We start from the raw sequence: 17,350 nt of genomic DNA, 5'->3' as shown, positions 1-17,350 counted from the left end.
AAATCCAGAGAGAATGGGATGCATATTATAAGGAAAAGTTTCCAGTAAATTTTACCTTAACTGCAACGTTTCACACCTGACCTACTATGGTACAATCAGCAGAAGCTGACTAAACCAGAGCTTAGACATACATAAATTTCCTGGCCATTACATGGTGTATCAATACCTACAGATCTTTGATGCACTACTGTGGCACCTATATTAAGGAAAAAGAGTGGCTGCCTGTTTCATTTATCATTGGCAGTCACCTGCAAGCGGGACAGTTTGCCAAATTCACTTGCCAGATGTGTCGTTAACTCCCCCTAACTAAAATTCTTCCTAGTTCTTGCACCAAGAGGACACCCACCTACCAGCCCCTCACTTAAGGGGTGCAGCAGATCTCACACAGAAATTGAGAAAGGCTAGTTTTCACCACCATCTAAGGTCAGTCACGCCAATCAGCCAACGATGCCAGGATTTTAAGTTCATGTCAGGTCAGAGCAATCACTTGTCCTTGACATGCAGCATGCATGCAAACCACTGCATTTTCTTTTCTTTAAAGACTACATACTTTTGGCTACACAAGAAATTAAGACATCAGCATTCAAAGAAACCCAAGTGGTGCTCAACAAGAGATTTCCTCCCACTGCTACCTGACTGCATGTTCAGACACGGAATCATGCAAAGGCAAAGTTCAAAGTTAAAAAAAAAAGTTTAATACTTCTCAAAAGGGTAATATTAAAAAAAGCAAACCCATCAACTACGTAAAATGGCTTGGAGATTCCTGACTGAAAAGCTCCATAAGATATTTTGGGATCAAGACTCAGTGCTAACAAAGGGTAGCATAATATCTATTCTACTACAGTGATCTATGAGAAGCCATAACACACCTGAACTACACACACACATGAAAATAATCAGTGGCCATGCAGAATAATACAAGTCTAAAACTTCTGATTTTGGTTTTCTTTATATCTAAATACAAACTGTGTCAGCAAGGCATTAGTGCTGGCACATGAAATACAGCGTGATATTACTAGTCATCTACACCATTACCATCTCCATACTGAAGCCAACACTTCTTCCCATTCTGTATGTCCCCTTCTGCTATATGTATTTCTGCTGATTAAACATTTATAAATAACATTTTCACTGAACTTGCCCTTGCAACAAGTTCTTGATGTACTGCTGTTAAGGTTAAGTATAATCCATATCAATAGTATTTCTGAAAATAATCTACTCAGCACATGCAATATCAATATTCAAACTTAAAATGCACACATCTGCTCTGTATACCTGCTATCACATCTACATCTGCTTCAGGTTGTGTGGATGCGTATCATTTGCCCTTTGCAGTGCAAACCCTTTTCTTCTCATGTAAAGAACCTGTCCGCGTTGATTCATGTCACAAACTTTCAGCTGAGATTAAAGATTTTTGTTTTAGAGAGTGAGGAAGTAAGAAGAATTGAAAATTAAATGTAGGTCCCTTCTAACACACAATTCTTAGGACACCAATTCCCTTGATGTAATAGCTGGATCAACTTTCTCCAAATCCAGCTTGAAATACACAGACTACAAACCAGTTTCCTCTCATAAAAGACTAGAATCCTCTAGCTGTTATGGGAATAACTGAGTACACCAGATTAACAATAAAGCACAGCAGCATTAGTGGCTTGCTCTTGATTTGCCAGTGAGTAAAAGACTTAAACTCAACTGTCAGTGCTTTCCTAGTCAGGCTTCTTAAAGGAGGAAAAAAAAAAAAAAAAAAAAAAAAAAAAAGAGAAAAATACCAAAAAAAATATCTTAAGAATAAGAATCTTCCATTTTTTTCAGGACCTCCTAATAAACATTGCAGACAATTACTCATCTCAGCTGCCAAGTATTTACTCACCTAACTCAATACACGTGATCCCAAGAGACCAGACATCCACCTTTCCATCATACTGTCCCTCGTCCATAGCAAGGATCACCTCTGGTGCCATCCTACCAACCACAGCGCAGAACATGCAGGTTAGGGGATACAAATTGTGACTCCCAGCACATAGCTTAAAATGAGATGGTTTCATCACCTTCAGCAGCGCAGCAGACGAGAACTTAAAAGAGCCAGCATGGAGCTGAGTAAAGCCATGCTGAAATAAAACGATGCTTGCCTGCACTAGCAACTCTTCCAAGAGGCAGTTTAAGAAAGGAAAGTAAATAAGAGGCCAACCTGATCATCTTGCTGTTAGCGCAACATGCTGGCACATGGGACACCCACACCAATCTCAAAGGCATTGTACCTGCAGGCAGACAGCAAGGTCTGGGAGAGTCCTAAAGGTATCATTTGTACTCCCACCAGAGATGGTGGGTTTTCCATTGGCACACCAGGAGAATTTTCCAGCAGATATATGCAGCCTGTGAATGTAGTTATGAAAGGAACAGGGAAATCCGTAACAGTGGGGAAATACGGTGGTCCAAGATAAAGGGATAAGTAGGGGGAAATGGAAGCAGCAGGCCCAGCCTGCAAAAATTCAGCCTCTTCTGTTCTTCAAAGATGAAGCAGGCTTCTTGCCAAATGGACTTGTTCAGAGGCTGGGCGATAGGTGACCTCCCATCAATGCCTGGGGCGTCTGCCACAAAAGTAAGTGGAGCGTAAAGCTATGCTGGTTCACTATGGTAAGAATGCCAAGCACCTCAAGCGACTCGTAAGCAAGTTGCTTCAAAACAGAATTGAAGTAGCTGTGTGACTTAGAGACTGCATGGCCAGATTAACAGGATTCCCTTTCTCCATGTCGTTGTCTTAGTTCCGTTACCTATGGCAAGCGTTAATAATTTTTAAGCCAATGGCATTACAACAGTCGAAGCATTAACTGGTACCATTTCAAAGTGCTGCACAGCCTACCTCTCTCTACTCATGGGCACTGAGGAAGAACACATTTCCTGAAGAGCTGGACACAGGAATTTTAAGAAAACTGCTCAGTTAATTAAGTTTTTGTGCCAGATATTATTTTCAGATTGTGAAACGCTGGAAATAGAAGAGAGCAGTCTTATAAATATGGAAGTATTGCAGGCTTTACTCACCAGTAAGGCGTTCCCACAAAAGAATTGGCAGGGGAGACTATAGATGCAGACCCAAAATCAGCTAGTTTCACTTGACCTGGTTCTGTTAGAAGAATATTTCCAGCTTTAATATCCCTTTAAAAGAAAAAAAGAAAATTATACTTCTGGTTCCAGTAGAATAACTTTCAAAAATTTACAAACACAGAAGTCCACTAACTTTTTCTCAATTAAACATTCATAAGAATCTGAGAATATTTAGAAGTCTAGTATTACAGAAACCTAGAGAAATCAGATCTGTGTGTTTTTGTGGAATGGAAAACCTGGCTGTACCTAGAAAGGACAGGGGGTGAGGGAAGTGAAGAAGAGAAGAGGCATGGGTGCAAGGTTGAGGTCCCAAACTAAGATCCAGGAGAGATGTATTGGGGTACTATGACACCTTATGTCAGCTATGACACCCTTAATACCAGATGTGCTATTTTCATCTTTCAAATGCCCTAGAATTCCTTATCTGATCCTTCTTACAACGCTCTGATAATTCACACATTTAAGAGATTAACGATAATGACACTACTGAAATACAAAAGGTACAAGATCTATTCAATACCTTTGGCACCATAAGTTTCTCAATTCCAGCAGTAAGCAGGATAATTTCAAATTAACTGCCCATGAAATGCTGCGAAAGGTTAACTCAATTTGCATACCTCCCAAGACACTTGGCAATGACCCCATTCAAAGTTTGAAACAGACTTGTCAGATCTAAAATATTTTTTTCTTTCACCCATCTGACATAAAAGGAAGAGGACTGCTTTAAGAAATTCAAGTCTACTTATACATTGCCAGCTGAAAATCACAATATAGTGAAAGTTCCTTAAAACCCTGATACAGCGGTTCAAAAACAAAGGGAAAACCACACACTAGGTATGCCACAGATGCATTCACATGGGCAAAGCTATTTACTTTTGCAAAAGCAGACCTTCAACATAAATGGAATATGTGTAAGGGATTCCGGTCAGTCAGGCTGCTATACACTATATGGTCTGGAATACCTCCTCACTATCTCTTTAAAAAATATAATGTATCTTTCCACAAAAAAAAAAAAAAAAAAAATCAATGAAAATATCAGCTTTTCTTATCTGGTGTTCCACCTGTAAACACCTAAATACCAAAGCCACTTACCAGTAGTAGTAGACCTCCAACACAATTTACTGTGTATTGCCAAATGCACTCATACTCTGACCCTGTGAAAACTGAGCTAATAAGATAAATGCGAAGGGAAACAAAGCTATCTTGTATTTGCTGCAGAGGAAAAGCATACACTGAATTATCACACACCAGTTGAAGAATAATAATTTTTGCATAAAACACAACACTGTAGACCCAGAGAACAGCTAAGCTGAAAGACCCTGTAAATGTAGTGTGACACAAACACTGGTGAGATACCTTTGTCTCCAAAAGCCAGCACACAGAAGTCAGAGCTGGGATAAAGGGAGCCACAGAGACAGTTTACTTACAGTATTTCAGCAGCAGAGTCAGAGTAAGAACCTCTATTTCTCTATTTCCTCATTCCCAGGAAAGTACTGCTTCAAACTAATACTACGGAGTTTTTTGCATGCATGTGCTACTCAAAAACATCCTGACCTGCCTTCATGTTTGAGGTCTATGCATCTATCACTTCTGCAGAGAAGTGCTAAAGATGTCTGGTACGTGCAAGAACGAACACCTCAAAAGTACAAAAGAGACAATGCAGGCTGTCCTCTCTGCTGTCCTCTCCACTGCTACTTCCACTGTACAACAACCAGAGGACTTAGCAGCCACGTTACGTATCAGCAAACACATCTGCCAATAGGTTTGCCTTGTGCCTGCAATTAAACAGGAACTAATCTCACAATTTGCCATGCCAAGGCATGCTGCTAGAACAAAGGGGTGGCAAGGCTACGAGGGGAGCGGGGTGCTGTTCCTGTGTCCCCATGAGGTATCCCCTTACCCTGGCCCTGCTGCCTTTGCCTTCCTGCCCGTGGGGCCTGGCTGCTCTGCCCCTCACCAGGCAGCACGTGCTGTACCCTCAGGCTCCCCTGTCGTTGTGCACATCAGTACAGCAGCACCCCTTGCTGCCCAACAACAGCACTAGGACATGACACTCTTCTGTCACTCCTTTTTGAGGCCCAACATCTATCGGGAAACTAGAAAACTCTTGATGGTCTTTTCCAGGAGAGGATACTTGCCTTCCCATCTCAGGAGTTACAAGGCTTACAGCTCTTGGAAGACAACCAGCTAGACTGAAAGACCCATGTGGTGCCCTCAGCAGCCACCGTCCTTATGGCCACTGTGTCAGCAAAGTAACTTGTTCCAATTGGAAAGAGAAATAACCAACTTTGGTTTCAATCTGCAATAAACCTGCTAATGGAAATGTGAATGGAAAGTTCACACAGAGCAGCTAGTATTCAGTATGTGAAATGCTGAATTTAAAACACACTAATTGCACCTTCTTAGAAAGTCCTAATGAGTATCGAGAAAAAACAATTCTCAACAGTGCCCATATAGGGCATATATGCAAACAGCTGATCAAAAATAATCCTATTTTAATTTCATGAATTGGAATTAATGTTTAAATTAATATTTCACTTAAATATAATTTAATAACCATGTGTAGATATGCCCCAAGTAGTTATTCTAACAAGTGACAAATTATTCCTGTCTCTAAAAATCCCTCACTGACTCAGCCTCAGATATACGAATTTTGTCTCAAGCTTGCCAGTAGACTACAAAGATGCTTTTAGCTCATAAATCAGTCTCAAGCTGCCTCATTATGATGACTCTCTACTCATTACAGTAATCTACATCCATTTCACAAGTCCCTGAGATATCAGTAGTACCCAAAATTTCAACAAAAAAACCATAAAATGAGAACATGCAACATTGTTGACAAGTGAGTCAAAAAAATCCAAACTCCTGAAAAATACCCATTATGAAAGGCAGATGTAGAAGCTACCTCCACAAGCAGCCTTTTACAAAAATCTTCCTCTGCCTGTGTGCTCTGACTTCTCCTAAGGTAGTTTTACCCTTGACTTAGGCTTTCATTGACTGGTTTCTGAAAGCATGAAGTTTTACTTACTCATAACAAAATTCGCACTATGTCTAGTCTTAAAAATAGTCTAGTTCTATCACTCCACTTTATTTGGCAAATTTAGGGTGATTTTTCCTGTCCATGTTTACTGCCAACATTCAGGTGCATCCCTTGTTACCAGGTATACCTGGTATAGAGAAAAATTGCTGATGTGGAAGAGATTCAGCACAGGATATAGCCACATGAGATTATTTAGACAAAAAAAATGCATTCCTTATTAGCCAACAACTCTTATTTATACATCTGCCCTGGCATTAGGAGTCTATTAGATAAAATTTTGGTAGAATAACCTTTACCAAAGTTGCTTAAACACAGCAAAGCAGTTTTCAGGCTCTACAGAGTGGAAGACGGAAGGACATCCAATAGCACCAGGCACTAGCCTTACCTATGAATCTTACAGTGAGAGTGCAGGTAGGCCAGCCCCTGCAAGGCACCGTGGGTGATGGCAGCAATCTCCACTTCCTGAAGTGGCTTCTTGTGAACTACAGAAATAATTCAAGAAAAACCGTAAAAAGGTCAGTGTGTTCTTTTCCTGAGAAAGTGTTTTTAAAGAGAAGGAACTCCACCAGTTTCGCAAAATATAAGGTGAACATCATCTTCATTGTACTAATTTCCTACAGCCTGACAGCCACTAGCAGCTCTGAGTCTATGCACAGCCTGTGCATGTATTTCACATCATAAGAAACTGCATTTTTCTTTACATTCCTGTTAGGGCCAACAGTTACTGTTAACACCAGGAGATGTGTCTGAGTGCAGCTTGCCAAAAGTATTTGAAATACTCATTTGGTCCTTCGCAAGGAAAACTTACTACTTTTTTTCCTCCAACAGCCAAAAAACAGGAAAAGGAGGTGAGGAACACCAGCCACAAAGAGGTGTCCCCCAAAGTACACTCCTGTATCCCTAAACATGACCAGCCTGTGCCTTGGCTGACTGTACCCTAGATACAAAAGATACAGCCCACAGTGTACTAGTTTTTACAAACTTTGGCTTAGATTCTCTATTCCTCTGCAGGTGCTGCTGTTCTAGTTTTGAGGTCACAAGTCTTTTGTCCTATAAAATAATCCGTAATTATTCCTACAAACTGCAAGTCAAGGACAAAGGCGATCCCTGCAGGTTTTTGTTATGGGTATTCAGAAAACAGGCAGTCTGCTTCAGTCATCAAGGTGGAACAAATTACAGGAACATAGCTATATACATTTACACCTTCATTTTACAATATATAAACGTGCATGCCAACCATACTTAGCACTGGCCTCCTGGGAAAGTCTCAGCTTACCCTTGGTATCACAAACACAGGCACTGTAGCTACGGAATGGAGTAGCATAGACAGACCGCCTCTACCATCTGCAAAATACCAGTCTGTGAGAAAACAGCCTCCCACTGTACTCAGAAGGGGCACTAGGAAAAAGAAAATCGAAGACTATATAAAACTTACCCTCTAGCAAATCTGAAGCTGATCCTAAACAGTACTCCATGACCAACTGCAAGAAAAAAAAAGCATGCTCTTAAATTATAGGGTAGACAGTCACCCAAACAGTTACTACTTGAATGGCTAAGAAACAGTAGAAGCAAATAAAACCTGAAGTTGCAAGAAATGCAGTAAGTGATGAACAAAATAAAATGCTCCAAATATTCCAGCAATGCCAAGACATCTTTCATTGTTGTAAAGAAGGTTGAGGCACTGCAAAGACCGTGGGGATATACTGTAGAGGGTGTTACATAATAATTGTTTAATCTGCATGAATACAGAGGCCTCCCTCAGAGAAGCAGGGATTTGTTCCAATATCCTAAATACCTATTCTCTTTAAATTACCTGGAACCTTCTTCAGAAGAAAGAGACTACAGGCAGCACGGGATGAATACTGCTGCATGTAAAGACACTTTGTGTATTCAATATTTGATTGCCGTACTATACATTTTCTGCTCATGAAGACCTCTAGATGCCACATCATTCACTCACCCATGCCGTATGCTCTTTCAGGTAACAGCCCTTATACTCTATAGTGTTGGGGTGCTTCAGCTGTTGTAGAAACTTGACTTCTTTGATGATATCCTGCCATTTCTAGTAAAAAAAAAAAAAAAAAAAAAAAAAAGAGCAAAAAAGTATAAATACATTTCTCTGCTTCATCCCCTACATACTCTCAGACACCACACATTGTAGGACAGTCTGAAAAGCAACCACAAAATTATTTTACAATGTGAAGACTTTACAATGTAAGTTAGTAAGACACTAACAATCTAGGTGTCATAGCTGCAAAAGCACAGCTCTGTATCTGCTGTCTGGATCTCTATTGCTGCACTGAGACCCCCTCCCAAGCCTTATTTAAACAGACAGAGGAGTGCAAAAGTTGTGGGGGTTTTCCCTCATTTTAACTGCAATACATTTTACTTAAAGCATTGCTTCTGTTTTGCATATTGAACTGTCTGGTGGTCTCAAACTTGGTAACATCTGCCCCAAGAGACAACAGCACCTACAATACGTGCTAGAAGTAGTAGCAGTTAACTGTTCACCTTCCTTTTGTAAAGCAGCACAAAGCCACTGACATTTGGAAGACCGCAGCACATGTGGGAGACCAACAGGTAAGCAAGGAAAAAATGAGTTGATAACATCCCTGCTTGCTCTTAAGGCACAAAGACATTCTCCGGTGCACATCAATGCACCAATTCAATTGAACAGAGCCAATCCAAATTCACGGCACCACAACACAACAGTAAGAGGAGGAACTAACAAGCAACAATTGAAGTGAGACTGATATTCTGAATACAAGGTCTATGCAATCTTAGATTATAGATCCCGAACAGTGTTTTGAGCAGCTCCAAGTTTCAGTCCATGCCTCAGAGTGTTATGGTTGTGGTTCCAATAGTCAGTGTGCTCTTTATGCACTTACTACTGAAATTATTACCATGGTGAAATAACCACCATACAAGCATTCTGAATTGCCATTCATTTCCGTAAACTAAACTATTTATCAAAATTTGCATAAACTCATTTTCCTTCTACAAACCTCCATGCTTCCTATGGAAGCGAGCAACAGTTACTGCATTAAAAAGCTGGTCTGCTAGGGTCAAATAAAATATGCAGCTAATTTCACTGTTCAGATTTGCATTATGGTTGCAACAACTTCTGCATGCAGAATTGGCTTTATTCACCTTACCTCATTTGTTTGCTTTCCACTATAGGACATTTTCTTGACTGCCACCACCTCATTAGTGTGGGAATTTGTAGCCTACAGCAGGGAGGAAGAAATAGATTGAAAAAAGTTTCATTTTTTTCCCCTCCCCATGGTGAACTGTGCCTTTGGCAAATGTAAGCTTTTTTCTCCTATATTTCACTCCTGCAAGCTCCTACATCTCCAGAGACATTTTCCTCATTTTAAGATTTACCAGACAACTATTATGATACTTTTTCCTGACTTCACCTACCTGTCCATATCCACTGTTCCTCCCTCAGCCCTTACTGTGCTTGTTGCCAAAAAACAAAGCCCAATATTGCACCTACTGAGAACATGCAAAATACAGTTGTATTGGAATTACAGTAAAAACAGTTTTAGATAAACCTTTGGAAAAATGTTTTCCAAAGAAAAAAGAGATATATCAAAACCTCTATAATTTACAAAATCCCCATATAATATTGATATTCTTAAACAGCCATTTCAATTTCTAGTTTCAGGAGGATGCTTCTTTCTGGAATTTATCTCAATTTAAAAAAAGCAACCTTCCTTTTTCTGCACCAGATCTCAGTTTTGCAATGAATATTATTCAGTCATCAAAATTCTGCTTTTCAGCAGCCTGTATGACACAGGGATGGTGACTGGAGGCTGAAAACTCAAGTTTTAGGAAGAGCTCTACTTGCCTGGATTGGCACTGCCCTCATTTCTGCATGTTAAGGACAGAAAACTTGAAGGTTTTAGTCTTTAAAGAGTTGAAATCCCTGTACCTCCAACCATTTACCATTTTGGGGACAAAAAATTAATGACAGCTAAAAGCTTAGAATACAATAGAAGCTAAATGTGGTAAATCCTTCTTTCAGCTGCTTGAGCGGATGAGTACTATACTTTCAAGTAACGTATTAATGAAAGACATTTCATGATGCAGTGACTTCAAAGAAAGAAGATGTTGGTGAACCAATAGAGCACAGGCATTACTAAAGGGAGTTGACACACTTATACTCTTCACAGCACACATTCTCTAACTCATTTGAGGAGGAAAGCTGAAAACAAGTAACTTTTGGATAAGGCAAAGCCCTTCCTAACCACTCACTGTCCTGATTCAGCACATAAAAGATCAAGAGTATTTTACTCAAATGTATGAATTCTGGCATTGTAAAGAAATTTCCAGGTATTCCAAGTATCTTCACATGAACATGGTATATTTCATTTCAGCCTTAATTTTTTGCCAAATGGATCAATCCCATGTTCTCACAGTTGTGTGTGAAGTTCTTGCTGTATCAAGCACCTGGGATCCTCCTGGCTGAAATAACTTAAAGAGCTGTACAAGCACACTCTCAGAAATATCCACTTGCTGAAAGTGGGTTTGGCCATACTTGGATCTTTAGTGAAAAGCTTGGCAGAAAACAAGCACATTTTGCTTGCAAAACCTCTTTCACGCTGCCCTCATCTGCTTTATCACTTTTCCTTATTTCTAGCATGGATATAAGTAGGTTGTTTTTGCTGAAAACTATTCTTCTGAAGTGTCAAAGCAACTTAGTTGATTTCACGTCAAGTTAACATCAACTTTAAAACCTTGTGAGAAGTGGCATATTTTTTTCCTTAGCCTCCTGATATATGATGTATCATTTCTTTCAAGCAAGAAAAGGAATTTCAAATTATCTTGCCAAGCCTTGCCAATAGTACACTGGAAAACAAAACAGCTTTCAAAAATTGAGCTTAAACTGAAGTTTAAACTAGAATAATTATATCAATCCACAATAATAGAGACAAGATACAGATCAATGTATTTGCTGTTCCTAGTAATATCAGTACCAATTTAAATAAAAAGGTCAAAGAGATGCAGCCACAGCCTAACAATCCATGCCCTGCCCCTTTTTATGTATCTAAAGTCTCTTCCCCATTCTTCTGGATGATTTAGAAAGCCCTGTTCCTTCAAAGTTTTTTGACCTATTCTCCTCTTTTGCTAGGAAGTATGTCAGAATCCCTGGAATCTTGCCACAACAATCCAAGATCTTATTGTTGGCCCCTGCCTTACTCTAAGATGCACAAGAATCAAGATGTAAGACAGGCTACAAAAGCTTTTAAAAAGCAGGAAAACCAAAGCAAAGATGCACAGCATCCCTGTGTGGTAGGAAAAAGCTCTAGTATGATCCATACAACGCAGCATATAGCTGGAGGCCTTCCTTTGGTGAGCGGATGGATCCCAGGCCACTGTGCACTGAAAACTGCAAACAGGTGAGTTTCTGCTCATGACTTATGTACACAGCAAGACCAGGAAAAGACTCCAAAGAACAACTTACTGGATGCCAAGTGCTTCATGCAATAGGAAGGAAAGCTTTAGTTTTAAACAGTGGCAAAGAAAAGCGGTGATGCATCTCATTACTATGTTACTACAGAAATATTACTACAGGCATGACTGCAATCCCATCAAGCTCAGAAGATGCAGCTGCTGCTGGCAGGATATTGCAAGAAGCTACAGTCTGGCTAAACTCTCCAGTGTTTTTAAAGCACAGATCAGTTAAGTGAAGGAGGAAGAGAAGCATCGGCAAATCCTAAGTCTTTCACCTAACCATAGTGACATCTCAGTTGTAAGCCTGCTTGGTAGGCTAGACCTCCTCCCGTGGAAGTATGAGGAACTTCTGAATACTGGAGCTAAATGATAAAGGTGGTACCTTCCCTACTTCATCTTTACCCTAAAGCATACCATGCATCCTTTCCCTTTGGTTTTGAAAAATAACTGGGTAGGACCTGCCTACTCCCATCTCTTGCTCTTCTTACAGAGTTGATCAACATGTATTCTAAGTTTTACAGCCTCATCCTCTTACACATGTAGTACATTTAACATTATACTTTCACCAACTTGTCACTTACTCCAACATCTAAAAGTGACTGTCCCACTGTTCCACATTATACCTTGTGGAATTATAGCATTCTCTCTCAAAACACACAGGTACTGCTTATCTGACACAAAGTATCAGGCTCTTTCCTGTTCTAACAGTAGTTCCACCAACACCTCCACCCCTTTAAACAACTATAAACAATGAATTTAAGTGCTTGCAAATAACTCATGCTAGCTACTGCTAGCTTCTGGAGTTACAGGTGTAAGGGTACTTATCTAAATGCTTTAATGTCTGATATTCAGAAATTCCAATTCTAATGAACCTGATCTTCTGGAGTGGCAGGCCATGCAGCTTTAATGTGTCTTTGATTTCTTCATACTGAATTCTATTTTAGTTTCATTGATACCATCTGGATTATAATTACTTCCAAATCCAGTATTTCAGATTTAGCTTTGTTTGATACTAATTGTAAAACCACTATTCTTGTTTTCCAGATTAAATTCTCTTGACTGTATCAATAACGCAACACATCCTTCCCACTTGAATTCCTATTCCTCTTAGGACTTTCTCTTTGCTTTTGCCATGTAAAGATTTGCTATTGCAGATAGTATGTTAAGAGATGAACGTAGCGACAAGGAGGATGACAAAACAGAATGATATTTCAAAGAACTCTCTACCTCCTAAATTATCAGAGCAGCAGACAAGCAAATCATTCAAAAGCCTGAATGAGATTTGATGTGACTTCCACCCAAGCAGACACAATACCAACTCATTAACAAAGTAGCTTTTAACTCCAAATGCATTTTGAATTCTTTAATTCATTAGATTTGCAATGATTTACAAGCATATGAATGCTTTGTAGAGTATCTTGAAATTACAGTTTGGCAAACTGTTTAAATTCAGCTTTCAGCATCAGACAGCATGAGATACTATATACCTAACCTGGATGGCTGAACGCACTATTATGACTAGTCAACTGCTACTATAAAGATACAGCTGTAACAGTAAAGAGCTCAGGAGTGCTCTGGAAACAGTTATTTTTGAGATGCTATGAGAAAGCTAATACAGAGCACTAAGAGCTCAAAGGACGCTCACTTTTACAAATGCTGAAAGTCTCTAAAATGTCATTTAAAATGGTTCTGTTTTTCAAAAAGGAGGTAAAGAACTATACTTACAAAGTAAACTGCTCCAAAACTTCCATGTCCAATTTCATGTAAACCCACAAATATTTCTTCAGGATCATCTTTGTAGAACAGGTCAGCTATTTCTGGGTCCTTTGGCACCCCTTTGCGCATGTTGAACAGTCTTATGAACTAGTTCGCGCTTTCAATTCCCAATCAATTTCTTCCTTCATCGACAAAGTAGTTTGTAGACAGCATTCAGCACCTGGTGAAAAAGTTTATCTTTAATCTGTTTCCTTTACACTTCTTCTCTGACAGCAAAATAAGAGGAAACACTTTCAGGAGCAATAGACTTCACTATTGTTTCCTTCAGCTAATTCTTTTCAATTATTAGTCCAATTTAGATATAGAGATTAAAATGCATTCAGAGTACAACAGTTCATTTATCTCACACAGGAAGCAAGTGCTGCAGTTACGCTGAAGTCCACTTGAAGACAAGAGCCCTGTTGCTATGCAAAACATCCTGTGATATGAGTTTGTTATTGCTGGTCTCCTACTGTGTCAGTTTTTAGACCATCACTGTTATTCCTCCTACTTTTCTCTGCTGTTTGCTTTGTTTCTCTACTCCCACTTGCCAGCTGGTGGTAGTAGAAAAGTTAGATTCTATTCCACAGAAACACTTCACAGTCATATGATTTTTATTTTATTTATTTATTCACAGCTATAAGACAGCTAATGCTACTGGATTGGGATGGCTCCCAGGTCACAGACTTATTGCATTTGGAAGACCCTAGATTCCATCACGTAAGGCAGATCTTTACCTCCTTAACATCTTTCTTTAGCATAAGCATATAATTAGAACAGAACTGAGCTGCATTTAAACGGTTTCCAGTGTTCATCCCCAAAGTTTTATTTATGTGAGGGGAGAAAATAAACAAAGAAAGTAAGTTCAGGAAGTTTCACGCTTCCTATCAAAACATCCTGAAAAATCTGCATTGGTACATCAGACACTGGTGCACAACGCAATGACAGATGCCTCTACTCATCTGCTTTTGACTTCTGAAACCCAGTAGATTATCTGCAGGTGAATCAACTGGAACAGCTTCTAACAACAGTCTGGAGCACATCTAAAAAGTTCTTCCAGATACATAGTTCAGCACCTCATTTATTGAGACCACATCTTCTCTGTGCATAAAAGAAAAATACTTCTGCAAACATGCACTAGAATGTTCAGCCTACCTCATGAGGTAAACAAGTGTAACATTTAAAGAGAGACCATCTGAAATTTAACAATCAGATAAAATCAAAACTAAAACACACATAAAAGGCTTTAGGTTTCATACTGCAAGCGCCATCCAGACAGAATGATGAAAGCAGAGCAGAATTTTGGTCTGATGCTGAGACAGTGTCCTTGGCTCAGGATAAAGTATTGGAGCAACAAGCACAATAAACAGTGGTTCATTAGAGGTGCAAAGTACTCTGCTGGAGCATACCTGGGTAACTGTGGCACAAAGCATGCTCTGTGGCTCAGATTCCTTTCAGCAGCATTGTCCTGTGCTCTTGTCTCCCCAGACTCTATGCACTCTCTTATTCTGCAAAGGAAAACAAATATCAGTATTTAGAAAAAGTATTTTAAGTTTTATACCTTACTCTAATACACAAAAATACCACATCTAAAAAAGACCACCGACTAGCAGGGCACCATTTGAAAGTGTAGTTAAAAGGAGTACTGGCTGTGAATGCTAATGGTAAAGATACGCACTTCTTGTGTGGACTATATCACTGTAAGAGAAGAAACCAGGAAAAGTGGTTAAATGCCAAGTTCTTTGAGTTTTTATAAAGACACTTAACCCTGCAGGGGCATAGGTGAAGCATGGAAGTTTGCTCTTCGAGTACACTTTTTAGATTGCTTATAAAAAGGACAAAGCTCACAAAGCTGTCTATTACTTAGCTCAGTATGTTGTACCTGATGACATACAAGACTTCAAAGTCAGTCCTAGGCATTAATAAGACAAACGTTGTCAGATTCCACCAGGGAGAGACTAAGCAATGAAAAGATGAAAAAGCAGGGCAATCACTTAGACCCATCAGCTGAAGTCAGGTCTAGGTTGCTCACAGTTAAGGATGCAACTCACTGCAGTCACTCATTCCTACCGGCGTAGCAACACTCCCAGACAGCCACAGCTGTCCTCTCAGCGGGGTCACACACAGAGAGCTTGAAATCAGCTCGCCCTCATAGAAAAGGTTATCTTGTAGCCACTTCCACAGTGGAAACGCTTCCAAGTACAGCACACTGCAATAGTTATATGGCCAAAGTTTGAATTAATATGCACCCGAATTAATGGCAAGCAAACTAACTCATCTTTGCATTTATTAGGGGGGGGGAAGAGCAGAAATCCTCCCAGTAGTAGCTAACCTTACCAAAAAATGGTATTTTTGTCTACTGTTTTCAACACAGTGCAATACTATCGAGCTGTTAAAAAGATACATTTGAAGAGCTCCAGAAAAAGGTTCTGCAATTGAGTTTAAAAAAAAAATATAAAAATATCAGGTGTAAACAAAAGCTAGATTAATTAAATGGTTATCAATTCTCAGCTGATTGGCCTCACCCAAAGATGCTATATTTACTACATGCCTGCAGACAGGGACAAAGAATGCAGTATTTCAGGTCTGGCATTCTTCAGCCAGGTGAAAAATCAGTTTGCCTTTAGAACAATAAAAATAAGCCAATGAAGAAAACAATTTAGCCATCTGTAGCCGAATGAATTTCTCTGCCATAAATAAAGGCTGTGCAGCTCTAATATTCAAGGATGAATTAGTATTTAAAATGGGAAACTAAATGTCAATATATAAAGTTAAGCCCCAAGTAATAATGTCATTCTCCAATTAGGACAGACATTCATAGTGAGGTGTACAATAAGAAAATATTCGCAGCAGGACTATTATTTTCTAGTAGCGATTATCAGAAAAACTTATGATGGAAAGTGTATTGAGTAATTTGAAACCTGTTGATCTGAGCATGATACCAACTGCTCCATATATGCCTGCAGTGCCTCTTGGTACAAACCCCAAGAATCCTCTGCACAACGACATTACAGCACGAGATATGCGATTCAGGCATGGGACAGCATAAACCAGAAAAAGATACAAATCATACTGCTTTGAGGTAAGCTGGCAAGGTCACAAATTCTCAATATTAGAACTCTCTTCTAGATACATGAAAACTGAAATAAAGATGGTTTAAACAATGGCAGAGCATTCTGGGAATTGAATGCAATTACTAGGAAAAAAAAAGTTCAAGCTATGGTCAACTTAAGCAAGTTCCTTCAGTTAAACTACTGAATTAACACATCAAGAAACCTTTTCTACTAGAAGCTTGATTTCTACTCTTCATCCTCCAAATAACACACCTAAAACAGCACTTGAGACTCTGCATGTTCTGAAGATCACAAATGAAAACAGCATTAGTCACACTGGTGGTGGCTTACAGAAGTGACAAGTGACTCAAGATTTTCAGAGTTTGGGAGATCAGCATTTTGTTCAGCCAAGGCCATTTGGCAATGCCTCAAACTGCCTACCTAGAAATTAAAGCTTTCAATCAACAGCTACTAGTGAAAAATCCCTGTCTTGGATGAAAAACTTCTTGTGCCCCATTTCTGAAATACTGTAAGGGGCTAGAAAAATAGGATGAATTCTTGAGAGCAAACTCAGCATCAGAAATAATACTAAGAAAAATATTTAAAAGATTCTCCGAGAAATAATTCTCTAATGAAGATTACAGAACATATTATGAAAACCAGAAAGAAAACTAGTTTTTAAAAGGCCTACAACTATTCCAGTGACAGTTGGGGAAAACAGTGTTATGTTGGACATATCTATATGGCAGTGACTCTGTTTCCGTCATGTCACAGGCAGAGGAAAGTAAAATCACTGGTTACTTTAAAATCCAGGTCTTTGTGGGAAATGCACCAGGCAACTTGTGGCCTGCCCAGCACAGAAGTGCCCAAAGCGATGGTGAAATGCTGAAGAACTGCACTGAAAACTACAAGTGCAAGATGATTATGTTCTTAAATCAAC

At 39.4% G+C, this 17,350-nt stretch overlaps 1 protein-coding gene across 4 annotated transcripts in view; it reads right to left on the bottom strand.

The window, feature by feature from the left end:
• The window catches only part of TAOK3 (TAO kinase 3), a 93,936-nt gene that overhangs the window by 37,826 nt on the left and 38,760 nt on the right, over positions 1-17,350 (bottom strand). For all 4 annotated transcript variants that reach the window (XM_080394704.1, XM_080394701.1, XM_080394703.1 and 1 more), the window contains 8 exons: positions 14,767-14,865; positions 13,328-13,538; positions 9,298-9,369; positions 8,103-8,204; positions 7,578-7,623; positions 6,528-6,624; positions 3,040-3,153; positions 1,871-1,962 (listed from right to left, as the gene is read on the bottom strand). In XM_080394704.1, the coding sequence (XP_080250830.1) occupies positions 1,871-1,962; positions 3,040-3,153; positions 6,528-6,624; positions 7,578-7,623; positions 8,103-8,204; positions 9,298-9,369; positions 13,328-13,447 (643 nt within the window). In that variant the 5' untranslated portion in view covers positions 13,448-13,538; positions 14,767-14,865. The remainder of the gene's footprint in view (positions 1-1,870; positions 1,963-3,039; positions 3,154-6,527; positions 6,625-7,577; positions 7,624-8,102; positions 8,205-9,297; positions 9,370-13,327; positions 13,539-14,766; positions 14,866-17,350) is intronic.

The sequence above is a fragment of the Falco punctatus genome, assembly GCF_963210335.1.
Source record: "Falco punctatus genome assembly, chromosome: 1".
In the NCBI taxonomy this organism is placed as follows: Eukaryota; Metazoa; Chordata; class Aves; order Falconiformes; family Falconidae; genus Falco; species Falco punctatus.
Note: the sequence above shows the minus strand (reverse complement) of the source record. Positions and strands in the feature narration are given on the sequence as shown.